Genomic DNA, 17,830 nt, shown 5'->3' on the forward strand with positions numbered 1-17,830 from the left:
GGCAACATAAAATTATGGTTTGTCTCTTGTTGGCATCCACTTCCCCCCCCCTTGTAGGAGGAAGTGGTGGATATTTGCTCCCATCCCTAGTGAAAGGGATAGGATGGGGCTCTGTCGAGTAGCTCACCAGCATCTCGTCCTTATCCAGCAAGGTGATGACCGTATCCCTCTACCCACAGGTAGAGGGGGAGAAAAAGATAGGAAGAGAGGCCAGTCACTCTCTCATTCACTTATCTATTCTTACAGTCACACCAGGACTCGATGCTGTTCAGCCTGCTAGGGTCTGGGTTAGCTACACAACGTGTTGAGCAGCCACCACGGGTCCCAAGGAAAACGATCCAAGGACCTGTGGGCAATATCCAAAAGGTAGAAGGAGGTGCCAGTGGTCTGGTTGTACCAGACCCCTGCCTTCAGTACCTGCGCCACGGAGAAGTTCTTGTGTAACTCGAGGGAGTGTACTTCTAGGTCATCTTGGTGCTGACGAAGAGTCTTCAACACTCAGCCTGGGATGTCGAGTATCTTCAGAAAGCGCGGTCGCGCTTTCACAGGACAAAGCAGCATCTCCTTCGCATCGAAGGCGGTGAAGTCCATTAGGGAGGGGATTGTGAAGGACTCTAACCGATCGTCAGGAACCGAAGGGTTCTGAGTCTTCGCTACGAAGTCGGTACGAAATCGAGCGTCACGAATCCCCATCCCCTGGATGCTTGACTTCGCAGGAAAAGTCATGCATTACCTCAGAGGAAAAGAAGGGGAATGGTCGCATGACCTATCCCTCTTCTCGACTTCGGTGATGTCCTGTACCCATACTGGTCTATCCGTCTGCAGCGAAGTGTCTCACATTCTCCTATCCCCATGCAGTGAAGTTCTTCTCGGTAGTGGATAGGACACCGACACTCAATGGTGGGTGTCGATGGTATGGGTACTGTGACAAGCCGTTAGGACGAAGAAAAGACTGTTATGGAACAACCGAACTAAGTCCACAGCGAAGTTCGTAACTGACTTGGGCGCTCTGACAGCTGCGACTGACTGCGTCGGTAGGAGGCAAGTTGTCCAAGCACCGAGCAAGTCACGTGACCTTCGCCTTAAAAGGGTTATGCCAAGAGACTAAACAAATAATTTGTTCGTCACCGATGCCAGAAGGCGAGGTGATGATTCTCTTAAGGCATGTGCCCAACAGGCGAAAGTCAATTGCCTTCTAGAGACCGAGGTCCTGATGGCAAGATATCTCATAGTATAGTTGATTCTCAGCTAAGGAGAAACAACACTATGTGTCGTTGAAGACGAAGGTGTACAGAAAAAGCACCTACGTCTTCACAGCTGAACCGAGAGAAGGATTCTCAAGATTCTGAACCTGTGCTACAAAGACTGAGAACGCTAACCGCTATCATTGCTGTCCGGTGAGGATCGTAGTTGCAATAAAAGCGGAGCGCTTTTCAGTAATGAAGACACAGGGAAATACTGCCTGAAGAACTGCTTCTCATGGGCTGAACATTTGGAAGTAGAGCTGTCAGGTCGGAGAGTAGGCGATGTCTTCTGACACATCTGTTAATTTTGGGGCGAGCAATGAATAATTGCACACCTACGAATACGAGATATTTTGAAGACAACTCAGATGTCTGCAAAAATCATTCGCATTATCGGGGTGATGCAGCGGGAGACTAGTACAGACTTCTGTTACCGTGCGGTAAACAGAAAGATGAAAGAGTCCAAGAGATATCTGTTGAAAATTCTCGCAATGTCGAAGGCGATGAAATCGAGCGTCACAGCAGTAGATGGTCCTTCATTATTGCGAGAATCCCCGTTAATCAGAGGACCTAAGTCCATGATTGTTGGGCAGAGATACGGTTCGGTAGTCAATCAAACCAGGGGAGAGAGAGACGTAACCGACCGTGCATCTCGGAGACCTAGCTGATACTGAGGCTGGCTATCGGGCAGTTCCCAATACGCAGTAGCTCTCGGTGACTCGTCATCCTGAGTTGCCAGGTAATCCATTATTCCACGAAGGAATGCGTTCGGGCTAGAACCATCGAGCATAAAGAATCGCTCGAGCAATTATATTTAAACGAAACGGATTTCGGTAACGGTTAAACAAAAGCTGATTTGGTGTTGTCATGACAATACCAAGTATCTAAAATCGAAACTGATAACTGCTGGGAGGTTGCAGGCAACCCCGAGTTGCAGTTCAATTAACGATACAATTCGTCTCGGTCACAAACCGTAGAGTTAACTACGGTATGCGCCTACCCCCCGGACAATTCAACTGTTAAAAGAATCATGTCTCGAGGGTAATATACGTAGTATATTTGTAGGTTCTGTACCACGACCTCCATCCTAAATTCTTTTCCTCTCGAGGAATGAGAATAAGGATTGGAGATCGACCGCCTTCGTTCTCTAGTCAAGAGAGTGAAGGAGAAGTCTTTCCCAAAGGAAAGCTTCAATGGTGAACAGAATACCGAAGACGATAGTTCAAGCCAAACTGGAAGTTCCCATCCGTTCTTCTCTATTCCAGGTTAATCGGCCTACTTGTGAGATTACTCTTCTTTCAGGGCAGCCAGTCTTCTTCCAAATGCTAGAAATTACAAGGGAATTCGAAGCAATTAAGCCGAGGTTCCCGATTATCGTTTTGTAACTATTATCGGGATTCTCGCTCACTTTGGACCGTGGTCTCGCCTAAGTGTTTGGAGATTGTAAAAAACTCGAACACTCTGAGTGCGCTAGAAATTCCGTAGAATTCTAAGCACTGCGAAACCCCCCACCGAATTCGTCAAACCATATCGGCTGGTGGTTGCCTCTTCGCTTCCCGTAGAAATCGAGAAAGGGGCAGGATCCCTCCTCAACGACCGGGGCTTACGTCAGGTAGGACCCGAAGGTCCCCCCGGTAGCGCAGCCCCTAACGTGGGATCTTACAGAGAAATCTCTGTAGGATCCCTCCCCTTTCCCTCGTAGCCGTAAGGAGAGAGGGAATGGGGGAGGAATTGGATACTGGCTCGCCTTCCCAGCGGAACTAGCAGTTGGAGAAGAAAAGGAGCAGCCATCGCCTTACGGCGATGGCCTCTCAGAGCCTGGGAAAAACGTATCGTCAGGAGAAAACATTTTCCCGAGGAGGGTTACGAACTTCATACTGTAGGTAAGAGTCTGCCGCCCCCCCCACTGTGAACGTCGTCTGGGTGGGGCTGATCGACACCTGACAGGAGAGAGCCGATACCGTCCTCCGACTCATTCCAGTCCTCGTCGAGGTCGAAACCTCTCAGGAGGACCGAAGGGGTAGTTTCAATTACGGTGTCCGAAGACACATAGAAACGCCTCTGTCGCAGTAGAGGAGGTGAAGTAGCTTGTTCAACCGGCCAGAAACTGAGAGAGCCTTCTTGTCCGGAGACGAGAGACTACCTGGTTCAACACAGTCGGCAAGCTCCGATCGCAGCAGACCCACCGTCGATTTGGGTTCCCTCTCGGGCCCCAAAACGACTCGAGCCGAGACGTGGCTCTGCTGGTGGGAGCGACGATCCTTCCCCGAGGTCGTTGTGCTGACGAATCAGCGCCATAACCTCGGCAAAGTTCCTCTGGATCTCAAAAAGTCACAGCATCTTGCAGAGTAGGAGACCGTTAAGCCCTTCGAACAAGAGCATATTCCGAGAACCTTCCTCCTAAGAAGGGGGGGATCATGAGGGGCGCACCCCTCACGATCACTCCTCAATACCTCGCTCCTTCCGGTGTAACCCGAGGTGGTTGAAGGTACGGGAGAGGTAGACCTGACGCTCCCTCCTCGCTCGCTGGCAGAACCAGCAGGCTTGGAGGGCTGCAGGCGATCGTCAACCCGCGGTGGCGATCGAGCTGCAGGCCTGGTCGAACCGTCTCGCTGTGGAGAACGGCTGGACTGAGCACAGCGGCCCCGATCCCGAGTCAGAAGAGCTGGTGCTGGTTGCCGTACCCGATCGCTCTCTGTGAGAGCGACAGTCAGGCGACCTGCAGGCTCCACTGTCACAGTGAGACCGGTGCTTGTCCTCACGGCACGTCACGTCGCTGGTTCCAGCCGTGGCTGGCACCGGCGAACGGGGGGACCTCTTCCCAGCCTCAGTCCGTGGCCGGTCGTGGACCGTCACGTCCCCGGGTAGCCAGCTGGTCGCCGCGAGAGTGAGAGCTGGTCTGGTGAGAGTCGCGTGAGCGGCTGTCACCAGTCTTCCGCCCCGTGCCGTGAACCTGACGCTGAGCGGGCTCAGAGGTCTGGTTCCTGGCTGCACGGTCGCTGGTAGGCGACCGTACACTCGGTACCTCCCGTGAACGAGAGGCCGAGACGGACCCTGATGCAGTGGCAGAACCACTGACACCAGGCGAGGAAGTACCGGTGTTAGCCGGTACCCCTCTGGTCCCCGTAGTCTTCTTCCTTGCGGAAGAAGAGACAGGCCCCGCTCCCGAAGGAGCAGGAGGACCAGCGGAAGGAACCCTCCCGTCCCACCGAGGTGAGACGGGTCCCGAGAAGCTCCCGAGGGAGACTTCTTAGGAGGGAGGAGGCAACCTTCTTCTTCCTCGGCTGTGAAGCCTTAGAAGTCGAAGGGGAAGAGGCGGCAGCCGACGACGATGAAGAAGATGAAGACGACGACGACGACACCTTCCTCCTCTTCTTCGTCAGCTTCCTCAGGACAGACGTAAGATCTGCTATCCAGGGCGGAGCCGGGGCTGCTGTAGCCGAAGCCACAGGGCCCGGACGCACCTGTACAGACAGACCAAAGTCTGGGGTAGTACCACCACGAACAGGGACGACGTCAGCAGGTATGGGCATCTCAGGTAACAGCAGGCCAGCCAGCCACACAGTCAATCGGTAGGGACGTATGCCGCAGCAAGCGGAGCAGGGACAGTTAGCCAGCTCAGCAACTAGCCAATGGACAGTCAGCCCAGAATCGGCAGGTACGGCAGGCAGCACCGGAAACACAGGAAGTGGAGCAGCAGCCAGCAACATCATGGTACCGGCGGCAGGTCCAGGGGCGAGCTCTAGGGCAGCGGAAGTGTGGTCGCGGCAGCGCAGCAACCACGAGCGGCGGCGGCACGCCCCCTCTCGGTACGGCGAACGGCACTTCACAGCGGCTGTAGGCAAGACTGTTACCATGTGAGGCGAATACACCAGGTGAGGAGGGACGTCGTCACCTGGAGCGTGGTCACCACTCCATGGGTGACCGCAGTAGGCCCAGACATAGAACCGCAGCCCCTGGACACTAGCACGCCCTGCAAATGGAAGGACGCCCATACCTCACCAAGGTCCACCCTCGTGGCAGTAGCACCTGCGGAAATAACAGTAGTAGTGATTAGTGGGGGGGAAGTCCCCTCGCGCGGGGGGGTGAGCCCCACACCGAACGAGTGGAAGACCCCGAATACAATTGTACATCGGGCACCGAGAGCCCTCCCCCGCGCTCGACGGATCGGGCGAGGAGAAGAACCCCGATAACCTCCCCCCCCTAAGGGGAAGGGCCATCTGTGGGAGCTGAGCGGGGGGATTCTCGTTCCCCACCCCCGCACAGCACCCATGTACCCAACAATAAAAATAAGAGCCCGAGAGCAATCGTGCCCTCGGCCCGAATGCAAGGGCATAAGGATCAATTCCCTGACTGAGCGGAACTTGAACCAAATAAATATTGATGCAATCAATAATAAAAGGAATAAAATGAAAAAGAATCTTGCATTACGATTCACTTCACAATGAATAAGGGCTCGGATCGAAGCGCAATTTGCGCCCTCGTACCGAGCGCAAGGGTAAAAGGATCCATTCCCGATTATGAACGGAAACCTTGATCCATAATGAATTGATGCAATCAAATATATATGAAAATGAAAAGAATACTGCGCTTGCGATTTCACTTCATACAAAATAAAAAGGGGAAGGATCAATTCCGGGAAATAGCCTCTTGAGACAGGAACAAGTTCTTGCTTGCTAGTTTTAAGAGATACGCTTGCCTCTCTCTTATTACTTGGGTCCAGAGGTCTGACCATTGATCCTGCGGTACATACCCCGATCAATTGGGCAGAGGCTAGGGTACCTCCCTCGCTCTTACGACCAGGGAGGCAATCCAAGGTTGGGCGAACACCAGTCTGTTCTCAAAAGACTCGGATTCCTCCCACCAAGAAGTGAGTCTTCCCTATTGTAAAAGGACCGAAAGGTTTGTATATCGTACCGGAACAAATGACAATTTGTCCAAATTGCATTCATGCCACCCCTCATTCTGCGTTTTTTGCCTGGGCCTAAAGCAAAAGTGATTCTTCACCTCCCAGTCGCGCGGCGCGCGCACTGTCGGACAAGCAGTTAACTTCCGAACTCCTTGTTCGAAGCTTACGACCGTCCAGCTGCCGCTAGTTACCTTCCTATTGTAAAAGGACCTCCGGTTTGTATAGTTAGAAAAAATGCAATTTTGGACAAATTGTTATAATTGGACCATTCAATACCTAACATAACCATGACTGTACCAGTAAATAGTGTATTTGTGTACCAAAATACTGTATGTACATTCACATATGCATGTAGTAAAATGTGGAACCTTGCCTTTCGAGTGAGGCGATGTCCAAAAGTGACGACAGAGGAGGAGGACAAATGGCAGAAAACATGAACACTTAACTTTATGAAACACATTAAAAAATGGCAGAAAACATTAACACTAAACTTTACAAAACAAATTAACAAATGGCAGAAAACATTAACGCTTCTTGATTATCGCCATCTTCATCTCCATAGAAAACATCATCTTCTTTCCGTGAGCTTCAGCAACATTCTTGGGACTCATGGCTAATAACGAAAGTTAATAACGTAAGTAATTAAGTTCACACATAACACGATAAAGTAACTTACAGTACAATGAAAGCAAAATCACTAACACGAATTTACGTTAACAAACGAAATATATGTGAACGAACGAATTCCAGGTGTTTACGAAAACGCTGCCACAAAAAATGGTCAAGGAACGCCTTTACATAGAGGCATGATAAGACAGATGCTGACCAATAGGAGAGCAGGATCTTACGGCGGTGACAAGCATCAGGAGTCTACTGAGTTGGCGGCGCGCTAGATTTAAGATTGTTCTCGGCGGGCCGGGCGAATCTCGGACTTTACCCTTTCAAACCTGAATTATTTTCGTACACAGAAGCAAAAATATCTTCGTCTTTGCTTTCGTAACCTGAATTTTTCATATGTAGGGACTTGTATGTAGAGGTTCCACTGTATTTTCATATAAGATTAAATTGTTATACTTTTTAACTACTTCAAAAAATATAGTTCACCAGCAAATATTTGCCTTTGCATTTAGAATTGCTAAATGCCAAGGTTATTCTTACAAATAAGTTTGTTGCTTTTCTTTACCTGCTAAAAACATACGTATATACTCTTAACATTTACAAAAACACATTACATACTCTTAACATTTACATCTCTGTACAGTACGTACTAATAATTTGTGGTGGGAAAGCATATGAAGTTATCTAAAATCAAGTAGAAAGACTTTCAAGAAAATAAAATTCTTCGTTAGATTAAAAAAAAAATTGTTGCATCAGACTTGATGTTAAGAATACAACTTTAAATTGATAACTACCTTTTGGATATGATTTAAAAACTCATCATTTATTATTCAAAGAACAGATAGCCTACAAAAAAAAAATCCTTGTAAACTAGATGGCATCTTGGAAGCATAGGTAGTATTTCAAAATAAATCCTTGTAAACTAGATTGCATCTCAGAAGTCTTAAATATTTTATTGGGCCTATACATTAGTGCAGCATATGGGCAGTTTGAACATAGCCTAAATCCAAATTCCAAAGAAAGTTATTTGTACTAAACATTTCTATTTCAAAAGTTTTGTTATGATTGTTGAGCCTATTAGGTCTATTGTTAATATGCTGTAGAGGTAGTTATGATAACCATTTCTTGTAGCATTGAGCTTGTTGGCTTTGGCAGCACTGCCAACCTTGTCACACCATGGTTTGATCAGTACAAGAAAATTATGAATGACACCAGGGATAACAGATATCCTATCCATTAATCTATAGGGAAACTATTGGCAAAGAATTCACATACTTGTCAACATGACGGAATCAAACATTTTTTTTATTATTTTTTTTTTAACTGCTTAGCAATCGAACATTTTCCATTGCATCTGAAGTTTTGGACATTACAAAAAGAATCATGTTGCATCTTGTCTGAGCATGGCTATGCAATACATTAATAATATTCTGGATCTTACAAGTAAAGCTCAGACTGTCGGATTACATCACATTTCATTGAAATTGTTGAAATTCAGTACACCAGTATATTTATACAAATGCTGCCCAGTTACCAACAATATAAACTTGAATGAATTGTGGTTGAGCATTAACCTCTAAAACCTCACTCGCCTTTAGCCAAGAGAGTTACCTATCTTGGAAACTGATTTCCTTGCTGTACATAAAAAAAAAACTCCAAGGTTGAGGGATTTTTCAGCCTTCATTCATTTAAATTTGCAAAGTCTAATAAAACCATCTTTATTTACACAAAAGGAAAGTATACTGAGGAGAGAATACAAATAATTCCTACTTGAATAAACATTGTCATATTTCACAAATAGCTGAATTTGTTTATGGGGTACCTTACAAGGAAAGTAACCCTGAAGATTCTCTGAATTTTCAAGCAGCAAAAAGGCAGAGAAGATATCTCTACAAGGGAACTGTTCTACCAAACCTAATAATAACAAACAGCTCAAAGTACATTAACAAAATGGCAATACACTGGACTTCCTATGATTATCTACAGGCCATATTCCTCACGTAACATGACACAAATTGACAACTACGATCCCAAAACTGATAACTGTAAAAGTATTTTACCAGACATCCTCTTTCACCTTAAACTTGAAGAGGATACAATTTCCAAATGAATCTGCTAATAAATATGATTCTATTCTAAGATACAGCACCACCATTTTGCTAGTCAGTGGAACTTTATTACAAGAAATACATAGCATAAAAGTACTGATTGTTGTCAAAGTGCTAATAAATGACAGATGATCTTTAACCTTAAAAGCAAAGAGAACTGCACTGATGGAAATCCTATGATTAAAGTGCTAATTATGTCTTTACCATCAGAGTATTACAATGATGGAAATTCGATGATTAAAGAACAGTGATGGAAAAATTATGATAAAAGTGCTAATTATGTCTTTACCAACAGAGTATTACAGTGATGGAAATTTGATGATTAGTACCAATTACACATTTACAAGTATGAAAGTGAAATTCAAGAAGAGTAATGCATAAGAGCAAGTGACAAAGCCTGTAAGACTGCTATTCACTCTCAAGAATTACTAGATAACTGACTTTGGGTGAAACAATTACTAAGAAATTAAAAACCTTATGTCTCTTACAAAACACTAAACTAGTACATACTCTTAAATCTATGATTTTCACATCTAAATGAAGAAAAGTCCTTAGGAAAAACCTTAGGAGTCAAGACACTGAATTCATGGCCTCATTAAACTGCCCAAGAATGTAATATATAAACTTGGTAAAGCTATTAATAAGGCTAAAATGAATAACCTATTAATCAGTACTCAAGTGTATTAAAGACCAAAGCAGAAAGCAGTAATGTTATAGCATGTGACATTTTAGTTTGTGGCCGATGTCTAGAGTAAAACGAAATTATAACCTATAATCATCCAGTATCAAAGTTGCCTGATAAAAGAGAAACCTTGCTTTACATCATTAAGTCAAAGTTTTTTCCATACCAAAACAATGAATGGCTTAAAGTATCCAAGTGCCTGACTTTAAATTTCTAATGCTCTCCCAGACCAGGGACTGGTTACTGATTCTAGAAGCACAGTAAGTTGGGCCACAAGTTTGGCTTAGTTCAACATTACAAAACAGAAGATAGAACATTGCCAGTTTGTCACATCAAATGCAACGCATGAATCCAATGAAACTGACTATTATCTCTTATCCAGTTGTTGACCTGTGAATATCTAATAATCTTTGCCAATGCTAATCTAAGAAAGTGTTGTCAAGCAACTAATATGTCATCTCTGAATCTCATCTCCATGCAACCTGATAACTTTAAACCACCTACTAGACATTTCAGCAACCTTGCTTTTAGAGTATTATGCCAAAGGTAATCCAACACTGATTACCATTATGTCAGTGTTGGGCTTCATTACCGAGATGGAGTCTCATTAGTTGCCAAGCTAACTTTAGCCCAAAGGGAAAACAATAGTAAAAATATCTTAGTCTACTGGATGTACTTCAGCACTCTGGACAAGTAGCTGTAGAACAATAAGAGGAGGAACCACTTGCCTACTTTTTTTTACCTTCAAAGTACTTAACTATGAATGGTACCAGTTACAGAACCTCATTAGTTGCCCAGCTAACTTTGGTCCAAAAGGAAAACTAGTGACTTTTAGTACAAATTTCATATCTCTTTGTCTATTGGATCTACTTAGCACTTTGGACAGGCAGCCATAGAACTAAGAAGAGGCACCACATGGTTTGCCTACTTTTGTTACCTTTAAAGTAATTGACTGTGAATGGTACCAGATACTGTATATTATGAAATATGAGGTTAGTACTTTAATAGCAATGCATCCATACTTACCTCAGAGTGAGAAGGAAGTGTTAGAGCATGTCTGCATAACCACTTGCTTGGTGCCCAAAGTACCAGCTGACATAAAGTTGCAGCCACATTTGCACTTGGCCGCTAGAAAGAAAGAAGAGGGATGTTAGCTTTTCTTTAGACAGTAAAAGGAAAATAACATCTACATGTACAATTTTGCCATATGCTACATTGTCAAACATAAGCCATGCTGAATGTATCAACAACTCAATAGTAGGGTTCCAGTTCTCTGCAGAAAAAACCATAGCAGTTATGTTCTATAAAAATGTAATTAAGGATTAGAAATCATCATATACCAATAAGTCAATCAACAATGTTTTTAAGCTTAATCTTTGATGAACACCTAAATGGAAAAGCCCACTTAGCCTATAAACAAGCAAAATGCATTTAAATTCAATTAAGAAATTATCTCACGAATTGGGGAGTTGAAAAACCAATCTTGGCACTGTTATACAAAGCAAAGGTTATATCTATTCTAGGCTATGGATGTCAATTATACAGTTCATCAGCCTTATGTACAACTCTGAAAAGTCTAGGTAAAATTCCATAAAATTCCCCCAACTCTTGTATCCAAGTTGAAAGTAGTGAACCACCTTCATTGTGACTTAGTGATATTACATAATGATGACAAATAGAAGTAAAGCAACTGATTCATCTACAAAGAAAAATCTTTGATTAAAAAGATATACTATTTATTAACAATCACTCTGCCTAACAACGATTCTGTTACCCTCGAAAGTCCACATCAACTCTTAAAAGGTATCTTGAGAGAATGTCCAAATTTCAGCCAATAGTGAAGGTCATATTTTAGAAATAAAGTTATTATTTATGGAAATTTTTTCAGAATATGTATAATTTTCAATTTATCCAATAATTTTTTAAACAACTGTAAATTAATTTATTATATTGTATTATATTCTGTCATTACACCCATGTGCCAACCTTTTATGTGTAAGAAGTATTTTGACTTAGTGGTATGGTTAAATTGCTTAATAATGATAAAAAAAATCTATTACATGATGTACCTATTTAATGCATTATTTTACTGTCACTCTTCATCTTAGTGAGTGGGGGAGGGGAAAAAGGCATGAAAGTTTATATTGGCATGGTTTGTCTAAAAACTTAGTTTATTGTCACGACGTAGTTTACCATAAACCCATTCATCATAACAATGCCTGAATCACTATCATGAGGGAAGACGAAGCAGGTAAACCTATGTCCCTGACAAAAGTTTATCACCAGGAATAAGATGGTATGCTGGCACAGGCAGATACAAAAGTAGTACATAATGTACTTCTGTGCTTAAAGATTTGCAATGGAAGAATCTCCAGACATGGGCACTATTCCCAGGTTCTAGATGTATAAGTGCAGTTAAAATAACAATTTGTCAAAAATTGTATTTTTCCTAACTATACAAACCTGAGGTCGTTTAACAATAGGAATGTAACTTACAGCAGCTGGAACCAGTCGTAAGCTTCGAACAAGGGAGTTCGGTAGTTAACTGCTTGTCCGAAAGTCAGCGCACCGCACGACTGGGAGGTGAAGAATCACTTTGCTTTAGGCCCAGGAAAAAACAGAGTGAGGGGTGGCATGAGGTGGGACTATGTGTAAAGGACCTCATGTTTGTATAGTTAGGAAAAATACAATTTTCGACAAATTGTTATTTGTTCCGATACGTAATACAAACCATCGGTCCTTTAACAATAGGAGGACTCACTTCTTGGTGGTTGGAATCTGAGTCAATGAACAGACTGGTTTTTGTCCAACCTTGGTTCCCTCCCTGGTCGTAAGAGCAGAGGGAGGGATCCTAGCCTCTGCTCAATGATTGGGGTATGCACCGCAGGATCAATGGTCAGACCTCTGGACCCAAGTTATAAGAGGGAGGCTAGCGTACCTCTTAAAACTAGCAAGCAAGAACTTGTTCCTATTGCAAAAGCCAATATGAAGTCATGGGTTTGTCTCTTGTTGGCTTCCACTCCCCCCCCCCCCCCCCCCTTTGTTGGGGGGAGTGGTGGATAAATGCTCCTATCCCTAATGAAAGGGATAGGATGGAACTCGGTCGGGTAGCTTACCTGCATTGGCCTCCTGTTCCAGCGTGGTGACGACCTCGTCCCTCTGCCCACAGGTAGAGGGGGAGAAAATGATGAGGAAGAGAAGCCAGTCACACTCTCTTTCACTCACCCATTCATGCAGTCACACAAGGATGTGATGCTGTTCTGTCCGCTCGGGTGCTGGGTAAGCTACACAACCTGTTGAGCAGCCACCACGGGTCCCAAGGAAAAAGTGTCCAAGGACCTGTGGGCAATATCCTGCAGGTAGAAGGAGGTGAAGGTGGTCTGGTTGGCCCACACCCCCGCCTTCAGGACCTGCGCCACGGAGAAGTTCTTGCGGAATGCAAGGGAAGGACCAATACCTCTGACTTTGTGGGCTCTCGGACGAAGGGTATGGATGTCATCGCTACCATCAGCTTCGTACGCCCTCCTGATCACCTCATGCAACCAGAAAGAAAAAGTGTTCTTGGATACTTCTTTCTTGGTCACCCCGGTGCTAACAAAGAGGCGTTGACACTCAGGCCTGAGGTGCCGAGTTCTCTTCAGATAGCGCCGTAGCGCCCTCACAGGACAAAGCAGCATCTCATCCACATCGTTGTCGGCGAAGTCCTTTAGGGAGGGGATTGTGAATGACTCGAACCGGTCGTTAGGGACCGAAGGATTCTGAGTCTTCGCTACGAAATTCGGGACGAAATCGAGCGTCACAGAACCCCATCCCCTCGAATGCTTGACGTTGAAGGATAGACCATGAAGTTCCCCTACTCTCTTCGCCAATGCCAGGGCCAGCAAGAAGAGGGTCTTGAGGGTCAGTTCCCTATCTGAAGACTCTCGGAGTGGCTTGAAGGGACTTGGAGTCAAGACTCCTAAGGACGAGAGTCACATCCCACCCCGGGGGCCTGAGTTCCCTGGGTGGGCAAGACCTCTCGAAGCTCCTCATCAGAAAGGAGATCTCAAACGAGTTCGAGATATCCACTCCCTTCTGTTTCAGGACTAGGGCCAAGGCGGCCCTGTATCCTTTGACTGTGGGGACAGAGAGGAGCTTCTCTCGGCGAAAAAAAACAAGGAAATCCGCTACCTGCTGAAGAGTGGCTCTGAGAGGAGATAGAGCCCGTCTACGACACCAACCACAGAAAGACAGCCCACTTTCCCTGGTACACAGCTGCAGAGGACTGTCTGATGTATCCAGCCATCTCTGTTGCTGCTCGGCGAGAAAAGCCTCTCGCTCGCAAGAGATGGTGGATAACAGCCAGCCGTGAGGACGAAGGGACTGGGCTGACTGGTGGTACCGTTCTATATGTGGCTGGCAGAGGAGGTTGTGCCAAGGGGGAATCTCTCTCTTTGCTTTCGCGAACAGAGCCAGCAGGTCCAGATACCAAATGGCATGAGGCCATTCGGGAGCCACCAGGATCATCCGGAGATTCAGGGTGACCAGCGCTCTGCTGATCACCTTGCGAATCAGACAGAACGGGGGAAAGTCGAAGACGAAGAGGTTGTCCCACGGGTGTTGCAGCTGCCCATGGGTCCAGCATGGCCGAGTAGAAAACCTGAAGTTTCCTGTTGTGCCAGGTGGCGAACAGATCTACGACTGGACGCCCCCACAGGTTGAAGAGCCTTTCCGCCACGTCTGGGTGTAGGGACCATTCGGTCCCTATCACCTGATCCCGACGGCTGAGCTTGTCTGCTACTACATTCCTCTTGCCTGGAATGTAGCGGGCTGACAGCTCTAATGAGTGAGCCACGGCCCACTCATGCACCTGCAACGTCAACTGGTGCAACGGGAGGGACACCAGGCCCCCCTGTTTGTTGACGTATGCCACTACTTTGGTGTTGTCGCACATCAACACCACCGAGTGTCCCATCAGACGGTCCTGGAACTCTTGGAGAGCGAGAAAAACTGCCTTGAGCTCCAGTACATTGATGTGAAGGTGCTTGACGTGATGATCCCACACACCTGGGGGGAGAGAGAGAGAGAGAGAGAGAGAGAGAGAGAGAGAGGCACTCCTCTTACAAAGTTCCTGTTTTCCAGCCACCAGGCTAGGTCCTGCCTCACCTCCTCCGTGAGGGACACGGGGAAGTACGGTGGATCTCTTGCCTGTGACCAACTCTCCTTTAGCCTTCACTGGAGAGACCGCAGGTGAAGACGCCCACGAGGGACTAACTTCTCTAGTGACGACAGGTGGCCGATCACGACCTGCCACTGCTGAGCTGGCTGTTCTTGCCGAGACAGGAACTGGTCGGCTGCCTCCCTGAATCTACTGATCCACAAGTCTGCGGGGAAGACTTACCCTGCTACCGTATCGATCAGCATACCCAGGTACTTCATCCTCTGCTTGGGCTCGAGCTCTGACTTCTTGAAGTTTACCACGATCCCCAGATTGCGGCAGAACTCGAGGAGCCGATCCCTGTCCCGTTAACAACTGCGAGCTCCCGCTCGCCAGGACTAACCAGTTGTTGAGATACCTCAGAAGACATATCCCTAATGAGTGGCCTAAGCAGACACCAGAGTGAACACTCGCATGAACACCTGTGGGGTGGTTGAGAGAATTGGTACACCGACCTGTCGAGGATGAAGCGGAGGTACTTCCTGGAGGATTGATGAACGGGTATCTGGAAATACTCGTCCTTCAAGTCCACCGAAAGCATAAAGTCATTCTCCCTGATGGAGTCGAGCATGGAGCATGCCGTCTCCATCGTGAACCAAGACTGGGGAACGAATCGGTTCAGGGGAGAGAGATCTATCACCGGGCGCCAGCCCCCTGAAGACTTCTTCACTAGGAAAAGATGGCTGTAGAAGCCCGGTGACCGATCCCTGACGTTCTCAACAGCTCCTTTGCTCAGCATGGCTTGGACTTCCTGCCGAAGTGCTACGTCCTTGGATGATCCGGAAACGTAAGTCTGAAGGTGGACCGGGTTGGAGGTGAGGGGTGGCCGAGACTCGACGGGTAGCAGATACCCCTCCCAAAGGAAGTCAACTATCCAGGTCTCTGCTCCATAGCGCTGCCATGTTGCCCAATCGCTCGCCAGGCAACCCCCCACTTCTGGCAGCAGGTGAGGGGGAACGCTGTCCCTAGTGTTTCCCACCTCTCTTCGACTTCTTCTTCCCAGCTCCCCCTTGTGAGAAGGAGGGCTGGTGACGGTCGCTCCTTGAAGAAGTCGAAGGCAGAGTCTTTTCTCTGGGCTTCGACGATGCGATCGTCTTGGCCGCAGAGGAAGCGCTAGCCAAACTCTTGGGCTTGGCTGCAGTAGCTCGAGGCTGCCCAGCCGCCTTAGAGACTGCCTGGTGGACTAGACGATCACTGTCGTCAGTGTGACGTTGTTCCACCGCAGCGTCCACCATCTCTCCTGGGAAGAGAGAGGAGGAACTCCGCACCGGTCCATTGCAAAGACCCAGAGCCGCCTCGCGCCCAGCCGCCCTGGTCACTCGGGTGAGGACTGCGTCCCTACACCAAAGAACCAGGTTGGCCCACAGGTTTGCCGTCTGGTGGGCTAGGTAGGAGATGGCTCTACCTCCAGACTGGCACAGTCTCCCAAAAGCCGGGTCCCCTTCAGGAGGGATGTTTCCCGAGGAGGCCGCAACCTTAAGACACAGTGAGGGACCACAGGTCTAGCCAGGAGACTGCTTGGAATGCCACCATGGCAGTCGATTCCAAGGCAAGTGCCTCTTGCTGCGAGAACCATAGATTCTCCGACAGGAGCTGCTCGGTACACCTGGTAGCGGCGCCTGTAAAGCAACTGAAGGAGTTACCATGGTCACGTGTTGAGTATAGACCAGATGAGGAGGGGTGGCATACCCCCAGAGTCGACATGGTGGTGGTAGTGGTGGTTACCGGACCGTGGGTTGCCGGTCTGGAGCCACTCGCCAGGTGATACAACAGCCCCCGAACACTCGGTGTCCCCTGGAGTCCCAGCGAGAACCAAACCTGACAGAGGTCGTCACCCGCGGCAGGCACGCCTGAGGAGGCAAAAGTCGGGTTAGAAGGGGGGGGGGTTCCCCCTCGCCCGGGGGGGACAATTCCCACCCTGAGCGAACGGAAGACCTCAAGTACAACTGGATGTCGGGGTATCTCGCACCCTCCTCCACGCTCGACCGATCGGGCGAAGAGAAGGAGCGAGAAACCGCCCCCCCGAAGGGGAAGGAGCCATACGTGGGAGCTGAGACGGAGGGAGGAAAGAAGACGACGTGTCCGTGACCAGGAGAGTAGCTAGAGAACCCTCCGATGACTCCCTGGCAGGCTTATGTTGTTTCTTCCTCCCCTCGTATCGCGCCCACTGCTCCTCCGACCACACACACACAAATCACAAGGCTCGGTGCGAGAGCATTCGCGTCCCCGACACCGAGCACATAAATCATGAGGATCTACCTCGAAAAAGGAGCGGGAGGCCCCACACTTATGGCCCTCCACACCAGGGCACAGTCTGCGGCTGATGGGGGGGCGTGGGGAACTCTCCAGCTCACGAGAATCCATAATGACAGAATAATTACAAAAATCACAAGTACTTACTGGATTTTTACACAAGCACACTAGAAATAGAAGGCAAACCAAAGTTTTAAAGGTACGAAAAATGCGATTCACCTCCCAGTCGTGCGGTGCACTGACTGTCGGACAAGCAGTTAACTACCGAATTCCCTTGTTCGAAGCTTACGACCGGTTCCAGCTGCCGCACGTTACATTCCTATTGTTAAAGGACCAATGGTTTGTATTACGTATCAGAACAAAATGCCAACAAGAATATAAAGATAACTCCATACTATAAACATACTGCTTAACCACTTAATGACTAGTGATCCATGCTAAAATAGCAGTGCTACATTAGATATATAACTGAAGAGTCCAGGAGACTTACATTTCGTGGATTTCGGCGCAAGAGATCATGAATCAAATGCTTTACTGATGTTGGAACACTCTTGGGAAGACGTGGTAGCTGAGACTCTCTGTATGAGGCTGAATCCAACAATTTTTGCTTAGTTCCGCTTTGAGATGGAAAAAATGGATTCTCTAAACCGTACATCTCATATGCAATGGCACCTGCTGCCCATAAGTCAGACTGTGAATAGTTTATGTACCGTAAAAGCCCTGGTACAGCCAATTTTACCTGCAAGTACAGAGCATATGTATCGTTTGCGTATTAAGTAGTTCAAATATGTAATAAGAGACCTTAACCAGAGATTATTT

The 17,830-nt window shown here is 47.1% G+C and overlaps 1 protein-coding gene across 1 annotated transcript in view; it reads right to left on the reverse strand.

Moving 5' to 3' along the window:
* Positions 1 to 17,830, reverse strand: part of LOC135217105 (serine/threonine-protein kinase Pink1, mitochondrial-like) — a 73,994-nt gene that overhangs the window by 9,892 nt on the left and 46,272 nt on the right. Inside the window, exons 9-10 of the mRNA XM_064252798.1 lie at positions 17,502 to 17,750; positions 10,588 to 10,689 (exon numbers count right to left, since the gene is read on the reverse strand). Of these exons, the coding sequence (XP_064108868.1) occupies positions 10,588 to 10,689; positions 17,502 to 17,750 (351 nt within the window). The remainder of the gene's footprint in view (positions 1 to 10,587; positions 10,690 to 17,501; positions 17,751 to 17,830) is intronic.

The sequence above is a fragment of the Macrobrachium nipponense genome, chromosome 7, assembly GCF_015104395.2.
Source record: "Macrobrachium nipponense isolate FS-2020 chromosome 7, ASM1510439v2, whole genome shotgun sequence".
NCBI classification, from domain to species: Eukaryota; Metazoa; Arthropoda; class Malacostraca; order Decapoda; family Palaemonidae; genus Macrobrachium; species Macrobrachium nipponense.